The sequence below is a fragment of the Tympanuchus pallidicinctus genome, unplaced genomic scaffold, assembly GCF_026119805.1.
Source record: "Tympanuchus pallidicinctus isolate F22 unplaced genomic scaffold, pur_lepc_1.0 scaffold1, whole genome shotgun sequence".
NCBI lineage: Eukaryota > Metazoa > Chordata > Aves > Galliformes > Phasianidae > Tympanuchus > Tympanuchus pallidicinctus.
This window is the reverse complement of record NW_026294618.1, coordinates 5922817-5936689: the sequence shown is the minus strand read 5'-3', so window position 1 is coordinate 5936689 and position 13873 is coordinate 5922817. Positions and strand designations below refer to the sequence as shown.

Below are 13873 nucleotides of genomic sequence, written 5' to 3'. Positions count from 1 at the left end.
TCCTGCTGTGCCTTTGCTTGCTGACATCCCCCTCTCCTGGAAAAGAATGCAGGCTGGACTCCAGAACCCTGCAGCAAGGGTATCTCTTATTCACCTCTGGTCATAAAACCGTTGAATCATTCAGGTTGGAGAAGACCTCCAAGATCCACGAGTCCAACCCCAACCCACCCCCCCATGCCCATCCCTCAGTGCCACATCCCCACGGTTCTGGAACATCTCCAGGTTTGGTGACCCCACCACCTCCCTGGGCAGCTGTGCCACTGCAGCACTGCCCTCTTTTGGAGAAGAAATGTTTCCTAATATCCAACATGGATCTGCCAGCTCTGGAGCCCCACCAACTCCCAAATCCATGCAAGGTGCCACTCTCCCTGTTCCCATCCCAGGTCTTGCTAAGTGAAACTATTTTTGGATATTTGTGCTTTGCCTTTCAAAGAGCATCAGGAAATCATGGCAAGTTCAGGGTGGAGGCAGCTGGGAGATGTTCTGGGGAACAGTACAGTCAAGAGGATGGGTGCCCCATAGGGAAGGGTGTTTGGGGTGCTTGCTGTGTCACACTGGCGTTCACTCCAGAGCTTCTGCTCCATCCCCAGCCAGGCAGAGCTTTGCTGAAAGAGGGATTTTGGTTCTGGAGGCAACTAGCAAGGAGTTTAGAAGGGCTGATGTGGAGAGGAGATGAGCATACCGTGCTCTGCAGAGCCACAAAACTGAGATGTGTTGGGTCAGATGCACACAGACCCATGCATACATACAGCTTGCTGCCTTGCACATCCCACATCCTTTATCTCAGCCCTGTGTGCACACAGCAGAGAATGCATGAGCAGCTGCAACACCCTTGGGATGTGCATTTTTCTCAGTGGAATCATTTATTCCAGCCCATTTCACTCCTGATAGCACAAAGTGTTTTCTGAAACCCGTCAGGTCACATCCAGCTCCTGGGTTGGTCTCCTGGAGGAAAAACCCCGCAGGGAAAGCCTGGCTTCGGGGCACAGATAAGAGTAGATCTTTGCAAGCACGGGTCCTTGAGGATGCATGGAAGATAGAAATTAAAGCTGGGTTGCAGTAGTCATCAGAGCAAGGGGATTGGGGGTCTGCTTGTTATTGCAGGTATAGGATAGAGAGGACAATTTGCCCAGGATCCCTGTGCTGACGAACCCACCAGCACACACGTGGGTTGCTTGTGCTGATGGGCTTTGCACAGCAGAGAAGAGCAGAGCCCCTGAGCTGCGTAGTGTGAGTAGGAACTTCTGCCCCTTCCTGCTGTCACACCCCAAAGCACTGTGTCCTGCCCCACATTGTGTTGGCTGTGGTCCTGAGGCAGGATGCATCCAGAAGCAGCTGTGATATCCTCTCTTGGAGTCACAACCAGATGTGTCCCTTGGGTTCCAGATGGAACCTGCAACAGCTGAAGGAAGTGGATGCCTCTTCTAGATCTCTCCATCCCACGTTTTGTTGGTGGAGAGGCTGTGCTGAGCTTTCCTTGAGGCCAGGATGGCCACCACCATGAGCAGGACAGCAGGAAGCAGGGCACTCTCAGCACACCTTTTGCTTCCCCCCACACTGCTGCATGTCTCACCCAAGTGACCTCCATGGTCATGATGCTGTGAGAGGTACTCACATTACCCCCTGATCCCTATATCATCCCTGCCAGGTAGGGTGGGAGGAAGAGCCCCATGGTTCCCAGCAAGCAGACGATGATGAACATCCAGAGGAAGATGCGGTCTATCACCATGGCCACGTACTTCCAGTCCTCCTTCACCTGCCAGGAGGAGAGGGGCTGTAAGCTGTGGGTAGAGGGTGAAGCCTCCAAGGGTTAGGAGATGTCTCAAGCATAAGGTGTGGGGATGGATCTCTACAGGGCTTCTGGGGGCACTGCAAACCCCACCCAGGTGTTCCCAAATTGTGGGTTGGGGTGCAGGCTCTGAGCTGGGTGACGGATGCTGACATTATGTAGAGCAGTGTGGCTGGGAGAGGGGCATCCTGCACCCCACAGCGTGAGGAACATTGAGCTGACCTGGCAGAGCCCGTATTTCATAGAATCATAGAATCATTAAGGTTGGAAAGAGCACTAAGACCATCAAGCCTGACCACGCCTGTAATTGCTGTGACTGCTCTAGACCATGTTGCTCAGTGCACCCCCTAATTTCCCAGGGGGTGATCATAGATCTCCTGAACTAAGGCCCTCAGCATGCACGGATACAAACAGATATCCCCATCACTGACCCCCCACCCCCATGGAGGGAGCACTGGGTTGGGGAGTCCCCCTTGCCCCCCAGCCCCACTCACCGAGAAGTCAGCGTCCTCTGCTCGCAGGTGGTCCGCGATGTACTGCACACCCTCCAGGGCCCTCAGGATGCTGGGTGACAGTGTCAGCCCTTGATCAGAGCCCACCTCCTCCCCCTTGAGGGGCACTTGTGGGGCTGGGCCCCCTGATGCTTTGCCCGCTTGGCGTCCACAGCTGTAGCGGCACTGGGTGCCCTGGGATCCCCCTGAGGGCACACGGCTGGTATACGTCTTCTCCTCCTCTTCCTCTTCCTCCTCTTCCTCTTCTTCCTCCTCCTCCTCCTCCCACTTGTCATCCACATCGGTCTCCAGCCAGCAGCGGGAGGTGCTGAGCCTGGTCCCCGGAGGGTCATATTGACCCGTTGTCCCCTCAGCAGGGAGCAGCACAGGGGGTCGCTTCATGAAGAGCCAACGGGGGATGAAGCCCAGGAAGAAGCTACGCACCCAGTGGGGCATGGTGTGGGTGCTGGGGGAGCGGTGGTGCACATTGAGGACAAAAACAGTGATGATGATGGAGAGCGTGACAAAGATCATGGTGAAGAGGAGATACTCGCCAATGAGCGGGATGACCAGAGAGGTGGAGGGGATGATTTCGGTGATGAGCAGCAGGAAGACGGTGAGGGACAGAAGGACGGAGATGCAGAGTGTGATCTTCTCACCGCAGTCAGAGGGCAGGTAGAAGACCAGCACGGTGAGGCAGGAGATGAGCAGGCAGGGGATGATGAGGTTGATGGTGTAGAAGAGCGGGAGGCGGCGGATGACGAAGTAGAAGGTGATGTCTGGGTAGATCTCAGTGCAGCAGTCGTACTTCTTGGAGTTGTACCTGCCAATGGCATTTATGATGGCCCACTCGCCACTCTCCCAGTAGTCCTTGAGGTCCACGTGGTGTTCCATGTTCTCCAGGTCGATCTTGGCCTTGTCATATGTCCAGGAGCCAAACTTCATCTTGCAGTTCTGCTGGTCGAAGGGGAAGTAGGTGACATCAATGCTGCACGAGCTCTTGTAGATGGCGGGTGGCACCCACTTCACTTTCCCATTGGAGAAGAGGTGGGCCTTTGTCATGTGAGTCACAGCAAACTCCCCGTCGGCACTGTGGGGACAGAGAGGGTGAAGGGTTCCCCTCAGGAAACAGGGGCAGGAGCTCCATCCATTTGGAAGGGGATGGGTTGTGTTGGGATGGGCTGGGGTGGGGTGGGATGGGATAGAATGGGATACAATGGGATGGGATCCGATGGAATGGGATGGGATAGGATGAGCTGGGATGGAATGTCGTGTGATGGGATGTGATATTATGGAATGGGATGGGATGGGATGCCATGGGATGAATGTGATGGAGATGAGGTAGAATGAGAGAACTGGTCCTAGGGATACATCGTCTCACTTGTTGTAGAGCACGATGTCGGGGATCCAGATCATCTCAGAGGGCACCCTGATGGAGGTGACATTGTCAAAGTCCTCCGGGTTCCAGCGCAGCTTGTAGTCACTCCACTCCTGGAAGGAGGCAAGGAGGGCACCAGGTGACCCTGGGTATGGTGGGACTGAGCTGCCCAATACCATCCCCCTCCTTTTTACTCTCTCCAGCCTGGGCCCCATGGATGGCACAGACTCCTACCTGCTTCAGCCAAACGTTTGTGGTCATCATTTGGTTCTTCTCATCCTGCAGTGGGAAATGGAGAGATGAGAGCAGAAGGACAGAGAAGGTTCATCCCAACACTGCATCAATCCCAATATCACCCTTCTGCTTATCCTGCTCATGCTGCCGAGCTCCCGTTCAGCCTCTGAGGTTCAGTTCCTTAAAGCAACCGACACCAGCACGAGGTGCAGGAGAAATTGGATATTTGCTCACTAGATGGCAGCAAACAATAGCATATTGTGGCAGCAAGCTCGGAGAAGTTCTGGTGGGTAGACAAGTGCATGTCAGGGATAAACGGGCAGATGGATAGATAGATGAATATATGGATAGGTGAAGGGGTAGATAGATGATGGATTTATCTAGGCTCTGTGTAGCAGATAGTAGATAGGCTATAGATAGTAGGGAGTGTCTGGGTACCCTGCTCTGGGTGACCCCTTGGGGCAGGGAGGGCAGGGGGGAGGACCAGAGGGACCTGGGGGTACCTTCAGTGCCAAGCACCCTGGGGGCCTGGGGGTTTTGTGATGGTAGGTGGGTGGGTGGGTGGATGGATGGATGGATGGATGGATGGATGGATGGATGGATGGACGGATGGATGGATGGGTGGATGGATTAATGAATGGATGGATGGACAGACAGATGGGTGTGCGTGACAGTAACAAGCAAGGCATGGATGGAAAAACAAGCCCAGGGATAGCCCTATAGATATAGATGGTAGGAAGATAAGAACAGGGATAGAGAGTTGTGCAGTTTTCCTTGATACTCTCTTGCTTTCAGGGAAAGGGAAAGCTTGGGGTGGAGCAGTGATGAGCAATGTCCCCTGCTTGTTGGAGGTTTTGTGGAGGCAGGTGGATGGCTTGTACCCTACTGGGGACGGACAGCAGCAGAGGGCAGAAGAAATGGCTCAGAGGTTCTAGGATGAAATCCCTGCGTGGACACCTTACCACATCGATCAGCTGTGCTATTGACAGCCCAAACTTCACTATGACCACATCAGAGGTGTTGGGCACTGGCCGTGACCACCGGTTGTAGCCTGTGAAGAGATGCTTGAAGAGACGGTCCTCAGCAAAGCCGTGGGGCTGCTTCTGCTCCGGGGCGGCTGTGGAGACATGCAGCAGGTCTTGCACTATCCTAAAAGGGACTGTGCACATCGCAGGACACCCCAAAATAAAAGCAATTATAAATGTCACTCTCTCCCATTCCCTGCAGTGGAGGCTTTCCACTTTGCTTCTTTACTGCTCCATCTCAGTACTGCTTGAGGCAGAGGGCAGGAGCTGCCCCTACAAATCTCTGGGTGAGGATTTGGGGTTCTCTAAACCACTTGGAAAAGGGACATTTCTGGGCATGGAGGTGGGAAGAGGGGAATTGGCCTCTGCAACTGTGCCCTAATGCTTGCTGGGCTGTGCAAGCTCAACTTAGCAATGTTAGCTTGGAAGTTGGTGAGAAAATCCTGTTTCTGAATGGCCAAGGGTCACCGTCACCTCACAGCCCCCTCTATCAGCTCTTACTGGTGTAAACTGGTTGGGCTTTGCAAGCTGGAGGCTGCAGCCAGTGCAGAGCTTGGGACTGGTGAAGACTTCTCAGAGAGCAGCCATTGGGCTCAACTGGAGGATGGAGGAGAGAGATTGAAGGGTGAAGAATGGAGGTTGGAGGATGGAAGATGGGGACTGGAGGAAGGATGGAGGGTGGAGGATGGAGGATGGAGAGTAGAGAGTGGAGGGTAGAGAGTGGAGAATGGAGGATGGAGGATGGAGAATGGAGAATGGAGGATGGAGGAATGAAGATGGAGGAGGAAAGTGGAGGGTAGAGGGTGGAGAGTGGAGGGTAGAGGGTAGAGGGTGGAGGTTGCTGGAAGGATGGAGGATAGAGGATGGAGGTTGGAAGATGGAGGATGGAGGGTGAAGAATAGAGGGTGGAGGATGGGAGATAGAGGATGGAAACTCCTTGCTATGTGGAGCAATCACTGGCATTGCTCTCTGGTGCCACCAGCCAGCCCACGTGCTTGTGCTGCATCGCACAGCATCGCTCGCATCTGTCCTTGCTTGCTGCGGAGCCCCATAAATTTCTTCAGTGGAACACTTTACATAGCAAAGCACAGCCAAAAAGGCATTGTATATGGGTGGCTGTGCCCAGTAGCAGGATGGATGTACAGCTCCACAGCTGGCTGGCGCATCCCTGTGCCCTGTGCAAGCTCTCCCCACTGCTCAACTTGGGGCAGGCAAACCCAGCGAGGGACCCTGGTTTTCTCTTGCACACTGCTGGGGGTCGAGCACTGAGCAGCTGTGGTGTAAGGGAAGGAATGCTGCTGGATAAGGGAAGAAGCAAGATGCCCAGCTCTAGGGAGCTCTTACACTGATGGGTGATTGGGACTCAGAGGAAGGCTGGGCCCAAGGGAAGGGCATTCAGATACCCCAGAGAAAGAAAGGAGAGCCCTTACCTGCCTGGAAGATGGCAAAACACCACACGAGGAGGGGTGTGATGCTGCGGCAAGGCCACCCCATGCTCCCTGCAGTGTGAGCCCAGATGTGGGCACAGTGACTCAGTAGGAAAAGTCATCATAGAGCAGCTCCAGCAGGGTGTCCTGTGTGTCCCCACCACCAGCAAGCTCCAGAGAAGCCATGGACAGAGCTGGATTGCGTGGTCAAGCCTTTTGACCAAGATTTCCTGGAAAAACAGCAGAGAGTGGCACTGTCACTGTGATGGCACCCCAGTGCAGTTCTAGGAGGTGGAGTGGTCCCACTCTTCTTACAGCCAACAGAGAAATCAGTTTCTGACTTGTACTGGGGCCAGAGAAAAATGTCTCCAGAACATCCTCTCCTTATTCAGTGGATGCAGTGTGGGTTGTGGGACTCTTCTGGGGAGCTCCATCTCTTTGAAGCAGCTGGACTCTATGATTTAAAGTCATGGGAATGGGGCAAAGCCAAAGCAGAATTAAAAACAGATCCCTTGCAGGGGCACTGAGGGTGTGGATGGGCTGACTGTATGTCTTGCTGCAAAACTTCAGAACACCCAAGAGGAAACATTCCCAAGCCCCCTGCCCATGGGACAGCATGGCAGAGTAGCACAGCACCATCCCTGGAGGGTGCTTTGTTCTAGCTGCTTTTGGGATGCAGCACTGGCAGTGTGGTGATGTGCTGGCAGCACGCCCTGTGCCTCAGGGATGGCCTCAGTGATCCTGTCAGGATCCCTGGGAAAGTCTCTGGGTGCTCTGGGGACATCTGGGGATTGTCTTGAGGCTGGATATCCATTCATCCACCATCCATCCATCTACACAACCACCCATCCATCCATCCGTCCATCCATCCACCATCCATCCGTCCATCCATCCATCCATCCATCCATCCATCCATCCATCCATCCACCATCCATCCACCATCCATCCACCATCCATCCATCCATCCATCCATCCACCATCCATCCATCCATCCATCCATCCATCCATCCATCCACCATCCATCCATCCATCCATCCATCCATCCATCCATCCATCCATCCATCCACCATCCATCCACCATCCATCCATCCACCATCCATCCATCCATCCATCCATCCATCCATCCATCCATCCATCCATCCATCCATCCACCATCCATCCACCATCCATCCATCCACCATCCATCCATCCATCCATCCATCCATCCATCCATCCATCCATCCATCCATCCACCATCCATCCACCATCCATCCACCATCCATCCATCCATCCATCCACCATCCATCCATCCGTCCATCCATCCACCATCCATCCATCCATCCACCATCCATCCATCCCTCTGTCCATCCGTCCAATCAACCATCCGTGTGTGTGCTCAGATTCCCTGTACTCTGTACATCAAATCTCTGCAATGGGAAATTCTCTTGCTCTGCAGCAGTTCCAGACCTCCAGCTCAGGACCCCTCCATGCCCAGCTTGTGCCCTAGCAGCAGCTTCTGCACCCTGAACAGGCAATTGCCTTATCCCCAAAGCAATGGATCAGTGGATCTTCCCAGCCCAGTGCTGACTTTGGTGAGCGAGGACATCCTTTGAATTCCCACCCAGTCAAACCAAGGAGCCTTCATTAACTTGTCGTTGCTGGGTTTTTTTGCGCAGTTTTCGACTTGTGGCCATGCTGATTAATACAAGGATGGTGGAGGGGGTGGAAAACGGGAGGAGAAACAACGGCCGCTGCGCTGAGATAAAAATTACAGATGTGGCTGAGATATCTAAAAACATGGGAGAGAACCAGGCTGCTGGGGAGCTGCTCCTTGGGCTTGATTGCAGAGTGTGACATAAGAGAAAGTTGAGGATTTTTAGGGGTTCTCCCAAGGATAAACGTTGGAGAAGGGAAAAAGGTGCCCAGGCTGATGGGCAGCATTGCAGGGAACAGCTGATGCCTGTCAGGGATGGGGAGTTCTGCAGGGAGCACTAAGCTGAGGATGTGCACGCATGTCTTGAGGTTTAGTTGGGGACAGGGAAGGTGATAAGGGGACTGCCTGGGGGGCTGCACCCCTAAAGGCACACTGTGTGATACCCGCATCCCCACAGCAGCCCTATCTCCATTGCTGCCCCTCCTGCATCCCCATCACTGCCCTTAATGCATCCCCATCCCATCGCTGCCCCTCCTGTGTTCCCATCACTGCCCCTCCTGCATCCCCATTGCTACCCTTAATGCATTCCTGTCCTATTGCTGCCCCTCCTACATCCCCATCACTGCCCTTAATGCATTCCTGTCCTATTGCTGCCCCTCCTGCATCCCCATCACTGCCCTTAATTCAGTCCCATCCCATCGCTGCCCTTCCTGCGTTCCCATCACTGCCCCTCCTGCATCCCCATCGCTACCCTTAATGCATCCCTGTCCTATTGCTGCTCCTTCTACATCCCCATCGCTACCCTTAATGCATCCCTGTCCTATTGCTGCCCCTCCTGCATCCCCATCACTGCCCCTCCTGAATCTCCATCACCACCCTTAATGCATCCCTATCCCATTGCTGCCCCTCTTGAATCTCTATCACTAGCTTTAATGCAGTCCCATCACATTGCTGCCCCTCCTGCATCCCCATCGCTGCCCTCAATGCATCCCCATCACTGTCCTTAGTGCATCCCCATCCCTCATCACCCCATGTCCAAACAATTTCCCCGATGGATTTCCCATCTCTTTGTGACACCAAGTGCACTGACCCCTCTGCAGCACTGCCCCGGGGGACATGAAATGCTCACTCGGGCTGTGCCAGGCGCATTTCCCCAGGGCTCCAGCAGCAGCTCAAGGCTGAACCTTGGGATGCCTGCGGGCGATCCCAGCTGAGCCCTCAGCAACCAACGTGCAGTCAGAGCAGCAGCAGGAATAAATAACTTCCAGAGAGCTCATTGCTTTTGTGCTCTTCTGCTTTGTTTTAAAGGGAGAGCGAGGGGGATTTTCAGATGGGAACTTCAAGCGCAGGTGGGAAACTTTCCCCGCTGCTCCGAGCATTGAGGCAGTGCTCTGCATTTCAAGAGGAGGATTTCCCAGGGAAGAACCGCGTCTCTCCTCCCCACCCAGCCCTGCCCCTTACCTGGAGAGAGGTCTTGTGCTCCGTTCCCTTCGCTGAGCCCACGCACGGGGTGGGGATGCTGTGCCGCGGAGGCTCCGGCGTGCAATGGGCTCCAGTGGAGGATGTTCTGCTGTCCTCAGAGCGGTGACGAAAGGGGAGGAGGGAGGAGGGTGAACCCAGAGCGCTGCGAGGAGGAGGAGGAGAGGGGAGGAAGGTTCTCTGTGGCCCCCTACCCCCCTTCTTGTCCTCCTGTGTCTGGGTGGGATGTAGGGATGTGCAGCAGGGCAGTGGGGCTGCAGCACGGCGTGGGGCGCTGCACTGGGCGCTGTGTGGGATCCTGCAATGAGCATTGCATGGGGTATTGCAAGGGACATTGCAAGGGGCATCGTGTGGGGGCACTGCATGGGGCTTTGCAAAGGGCATATGGCATGGGGCATTGCATGGGGTGTTGCAGGGAGACATTGCATGGGGGTATTGAATAGGGTATTGCACGGGGTGCTCCCTGGTGTACCGTGAGTATTGCATGGGGTGTTATAGGGGAGATTGCATGAAGTATTCCATAGGCAGTCCAAAGGGCACTGCATGGGGTGTTCCATGCTGTACTGCATGGGGGGTGGAGGCAGCTGCCCCCCACCAGCCCACTCACCCACCTGCCCTGAGCTGGTTTTGAGGCCAAGCTGCTCATGGGCAGCTCCCACAAAATGCTGCCAAGGAGAATGTCACAAAATTGGGAAAGCATCCTGCATCTCCCCCACCCTGCAGGACTAATTTCCCTTCCACCTACAGCCAGACTGAGATGCCCATTGGGTGCAAACAGAGGGATGGGGACAGAGCTTTGACAGGGGGTCTCTCTCCATCTGCAGGGGATGGGAAACCCTGAGCTCACCCTTCTCACCTCCTTCCTGGGCAAAGGCACAGCCCTGACCCAGACCACTCTCCCTCCTTCCTTCCTGCTAGGAAATGTACTGCACAACCTTCCTGCTACTGATGCCCAGCGCTGCAATTTCCAGCCCTGGGGGACCTGGAGAACAGTTTGCATCCTTTCCCCTGGGAGGCGAACAAGGAGGCAGAGCCAGGCTTGGGGGGCATCAGAATGAGCTTCTCTCCCCATTCTGCAGCCCAATGTTGGACCCCAGCCCATCTGCATGGACTGAAATAGGGGAAGTGGGTGCCACCTCTGGGTACTGAGCACCCAAAATACCTGAGGAGAGGAGCACTGAAGTGGTGGCATCACCGCTCTGGGTGCCGTCCTTCATTGAGGAAGGAGACAAAGCAGATGTGGCAATAATGCTGATGCCTGGCAGAGCGCAATGCATCTTTATTGTGCTGCCTGCAGCTCCTGGAGATGTGTTACTGCTGCTGCCTGAGGTGTTCCTGTTGCCCAGCCCCAGGGTTGTGCAGTGCACACCTATGGTGTCCCCAGGCTCTGCGATGGTGTGGCCAAGACGTGTCCTCCTTGTGTTTAAACAGATCAGAGTTTTCTGCCTCCAGCTATTTTCCTAATGCCCAACCCTCTGTAGGTTCAGTGCACTACAGTTGCCAGCTTCAATTTACTGCTGGGCTGCTTGTATTCATCTCCCGTAGCTCCAATCCAGCACTTCTCTGCCTGTGTGTGTGCAGCCACTCCATCCCCATCCCCATCCCCATCCCCATCCCCATCCCCATCCCCATTCCCATCCCCATCCCCATCCCCATCCCCATCCCCATCCCCATCCCCATCCCCATCCATCTCCATCTCCATCCCCATCCCCATCCCCATCCATCTCCATCTCCATGCCCACCCCCCAAACCCCATCCCCATCCATTCCCATCCCCACCCCATCCTATCCCCATCCCCCTCCCCCTCCCCATCCCATGCCATCCCATCCCATCCCAATCCCATCCCATCCCATCCCATCCCATCCCCATCTCCATGCCCATGCCATCCCCATGCTCATCCCCATCCAATCCCCATCCCCAACCCCATCACCATCCACGCCCCAGAGAAGACGGCGATCATTTGTAGAAAGGAACAGCATGGATGAAGACAAGCATCGCGTTTGGATTTTTGGGGTTGCACACAGTAATCCTCGGGGCTTCCTTCCAGCTTGAGATATTCCATGTTTCTCAGATTTTGGCTGATTTTGGCTGGCTGCAAATGGTTGCATGGGCATAGCATGTTCAGGGAGAAGCTAAGGGGCTCAGAGTTCTGCTGGAGAAGGAAGGAGCCTGCAGCAGGGAGCGCACACAGTGCCACGGGGCTCTGCAAGATAAATGCATTAAATACTCGGGGTGATGGGCATCATGTGGATGAGGACTTGCACAGCAGGCTGCAGCCCTCAACCCCGCCCAGCACCCAACTTGCTCTGCAAATGCCCTCTGCAAAAGGACTCCTTGAAAGCAATACAGCATGAGTGCAAAGCAGCATCCTACCAGCAAGCGAGGCCGTACGGAGGGCAGAGGCAGAGCTCAGCCCGTATCCTATGGCTGGGCAGCAGCAGCACGGGTGGCTGAGCGCTGCAGGCGGAGGCTCAGCTCATCCTGGAGGCGCTGGGAGGAGGCGTCGAGGACGTGGGCAAGGTGGGAGGTGAGATTCAGCACGTGGGCCACCAGGCGGATGTCCTTGCGCAGCCTGTGGGTTCAGAGCAGGGACATGAGTGGGTATCAGGAGATGGCTGAGCCTCCAAATCCTATGGGTTTGGGCAAGGGATACGTGTCTGGATGTTAATGACACGGGTTTGTGGTTTAGGGGCATGGTGGTGATGGGTTGGGCTTGATCTTGGAGGTCTTTTCCAATCTTGATGATTTTCCAACCTTCATGATTCTCTCATTCTGTTTGGAAAGAATATGGGGGCGGGAGCCTCCAGACCCAACGTGTGGATATCAGTGGCATGGTCAGTGGGCATAGTGGGAATGGGTTGGGTTGGACTTGGTGATCTTAGAGATCTTTCCCAACCTTAGTGATTCTACAGTTCTATGTGGGTGACAGGGGATGGGGGAGCTACAAATGGTATGGGTTGGAGGCAGGGACACATGCATGGCATGAGATGATTGAGCCAACAAAACCTGAGGGTTCAGGCAAGGGATAAATGTCTGGATATCAGTGGCATGAGACATGGTGGGGATGGATCAACGGCTGGACTTGATGACCTTGGAGGTCTGTTGAACACCCAGTGATTCTACGATTCTGTATCAATGATGTGGGGTGATGGGGCCTCCATACCCCACCTGAGACCCACCAACCAACCACATGTGCTCACCGACAGCACTGAGCATCCTTAGGGCCACGCAGAGCAGCACTCTGGCCTGGTTGCCTGTAATGCCCACCTGTGGAATTTGGGGTGATGCTTCCTCTTACCCCCGTCACCTGCAGGGAGCATCTCCCCTGCCTCTCCCCTGCCAGAGACCTCCAGATTTCGGAACTCCCCAAGAACCATTCCTTTCTCCACACTCATAAGATGGCTGTTGGGATTTGGAGTGCTGCTCACTTACTTCTCCCTCTTCTCCACCACCTGTGGGTGATCGCTCTGAGCCATGTGAGCCTCCAGCTCCCTGCGCACGTTGTCCAGGCTCTCCCCAAATTCCTGGTTGGCCCCACGGATTGCAGGCAGTGCCTCATTGATCACATCCTGGTACCGGGGTTGAGGTTCCTCCAGCACCGCCGCCGCCTCCACATCCTGCAGCGTGGCCCTGTTCTGCTGCAGAAGGCTCTGCAGGTGCTCCAGCTCCTCACGGGATGCAAGATGGGATGGCACACGGGGTGGACCGCAAGGGTTTGGGGCATGGAAAGTGATGCCACAGCGCTCAGGGTCCCCAGGAGGGTCCTGCTGGGGGGTGGCACGAGGGAGCAGGGCGCACAGCCCCACCAGCAGGCAGCAGGCCCACGGGACCATGGTGTCCTATGGGGAGAGGTGGGCGTCAGCACCCCGCAGTGGGGCTGGGATGCTCTTGGAGTCCCTTCTGCATCCCACCAGGGACCCTCAGATTTCAGTTTGTAACAGCAAAATCCCTCAGGGACACTTCTTTTCCTATAAGGGATGGCAAACTTTTTGGCTGCTGGGATTTAGGATCTGGGGGATGCTATGTGCCAAAAGGCAAAGGGGGGGAAACTGAGGCACAAGGGGGCTGGAGCTGATCCTGCCCCTCCAACTCCCCTCCATGGAGGAGAGAGGGGCCGCGGTGGGGAGCAGCAGACAGCTCGGCTCTTCCAAAACCAACGCTGGAAACCAGTGGAAACCGCTGGCAGAGGGGCTGGAGGGGCGGAGACCAAAGCAAAGCGCCCTGAAGCGTTGGGGAAGGACCGGAGATGCCATTCAGAGACCGCAGCGCCGTGGCACCCGGCCCTGCCATGAACTGGCTGGGTCTCAGCACAGCGTCTGCTGGCACAGAGAGCCGGGCTCCATCCTGGCCAAAGCCAGCAAAACTCTTCTTTTCCTCTCCTTCCTCCCCAAAATGCTTTCGGATTTTTGCTTTGGGG

At 55.3% G+C, this 13873-nt stretch overlaps 2 protein-coding genes across 2 annotated transcripts in view; both read right to left on the bottom strand.

The window, feature by feature from the left end:
* The window catches only part of LOC128084794 (uncharacterized), a 240064-nt gene that overhangs the window by 105465 nt on the left and 120726 nt on the right, over positions 1-13873 (bottom strand). The window lies entirely within an intron of this gene.
* Positions 743-6481, bottom strand: CHRNA2 (cholinergic receptor nicotinic alpha 2 subunit). The gene is made up of 6 exons (XM_052693952.1): positions 6348-6481; positions 4855-5009; positions 3893-3937; positions 3662-3771; positions 2284-3370; positions 743-1756 (listed from the first exon to the last, which is right to left on the bottom strand). The coding sequence occupies exons 1-6, from the start codon at positions 6409-6411 to the stop codon at positions 1631-1633; spliced, it is 1587 nt and encodes a 528-aa protein (XP_052549912.1). The 5' UTR covers positions 6412-6481; the 3' UTR covers positions 743-1630.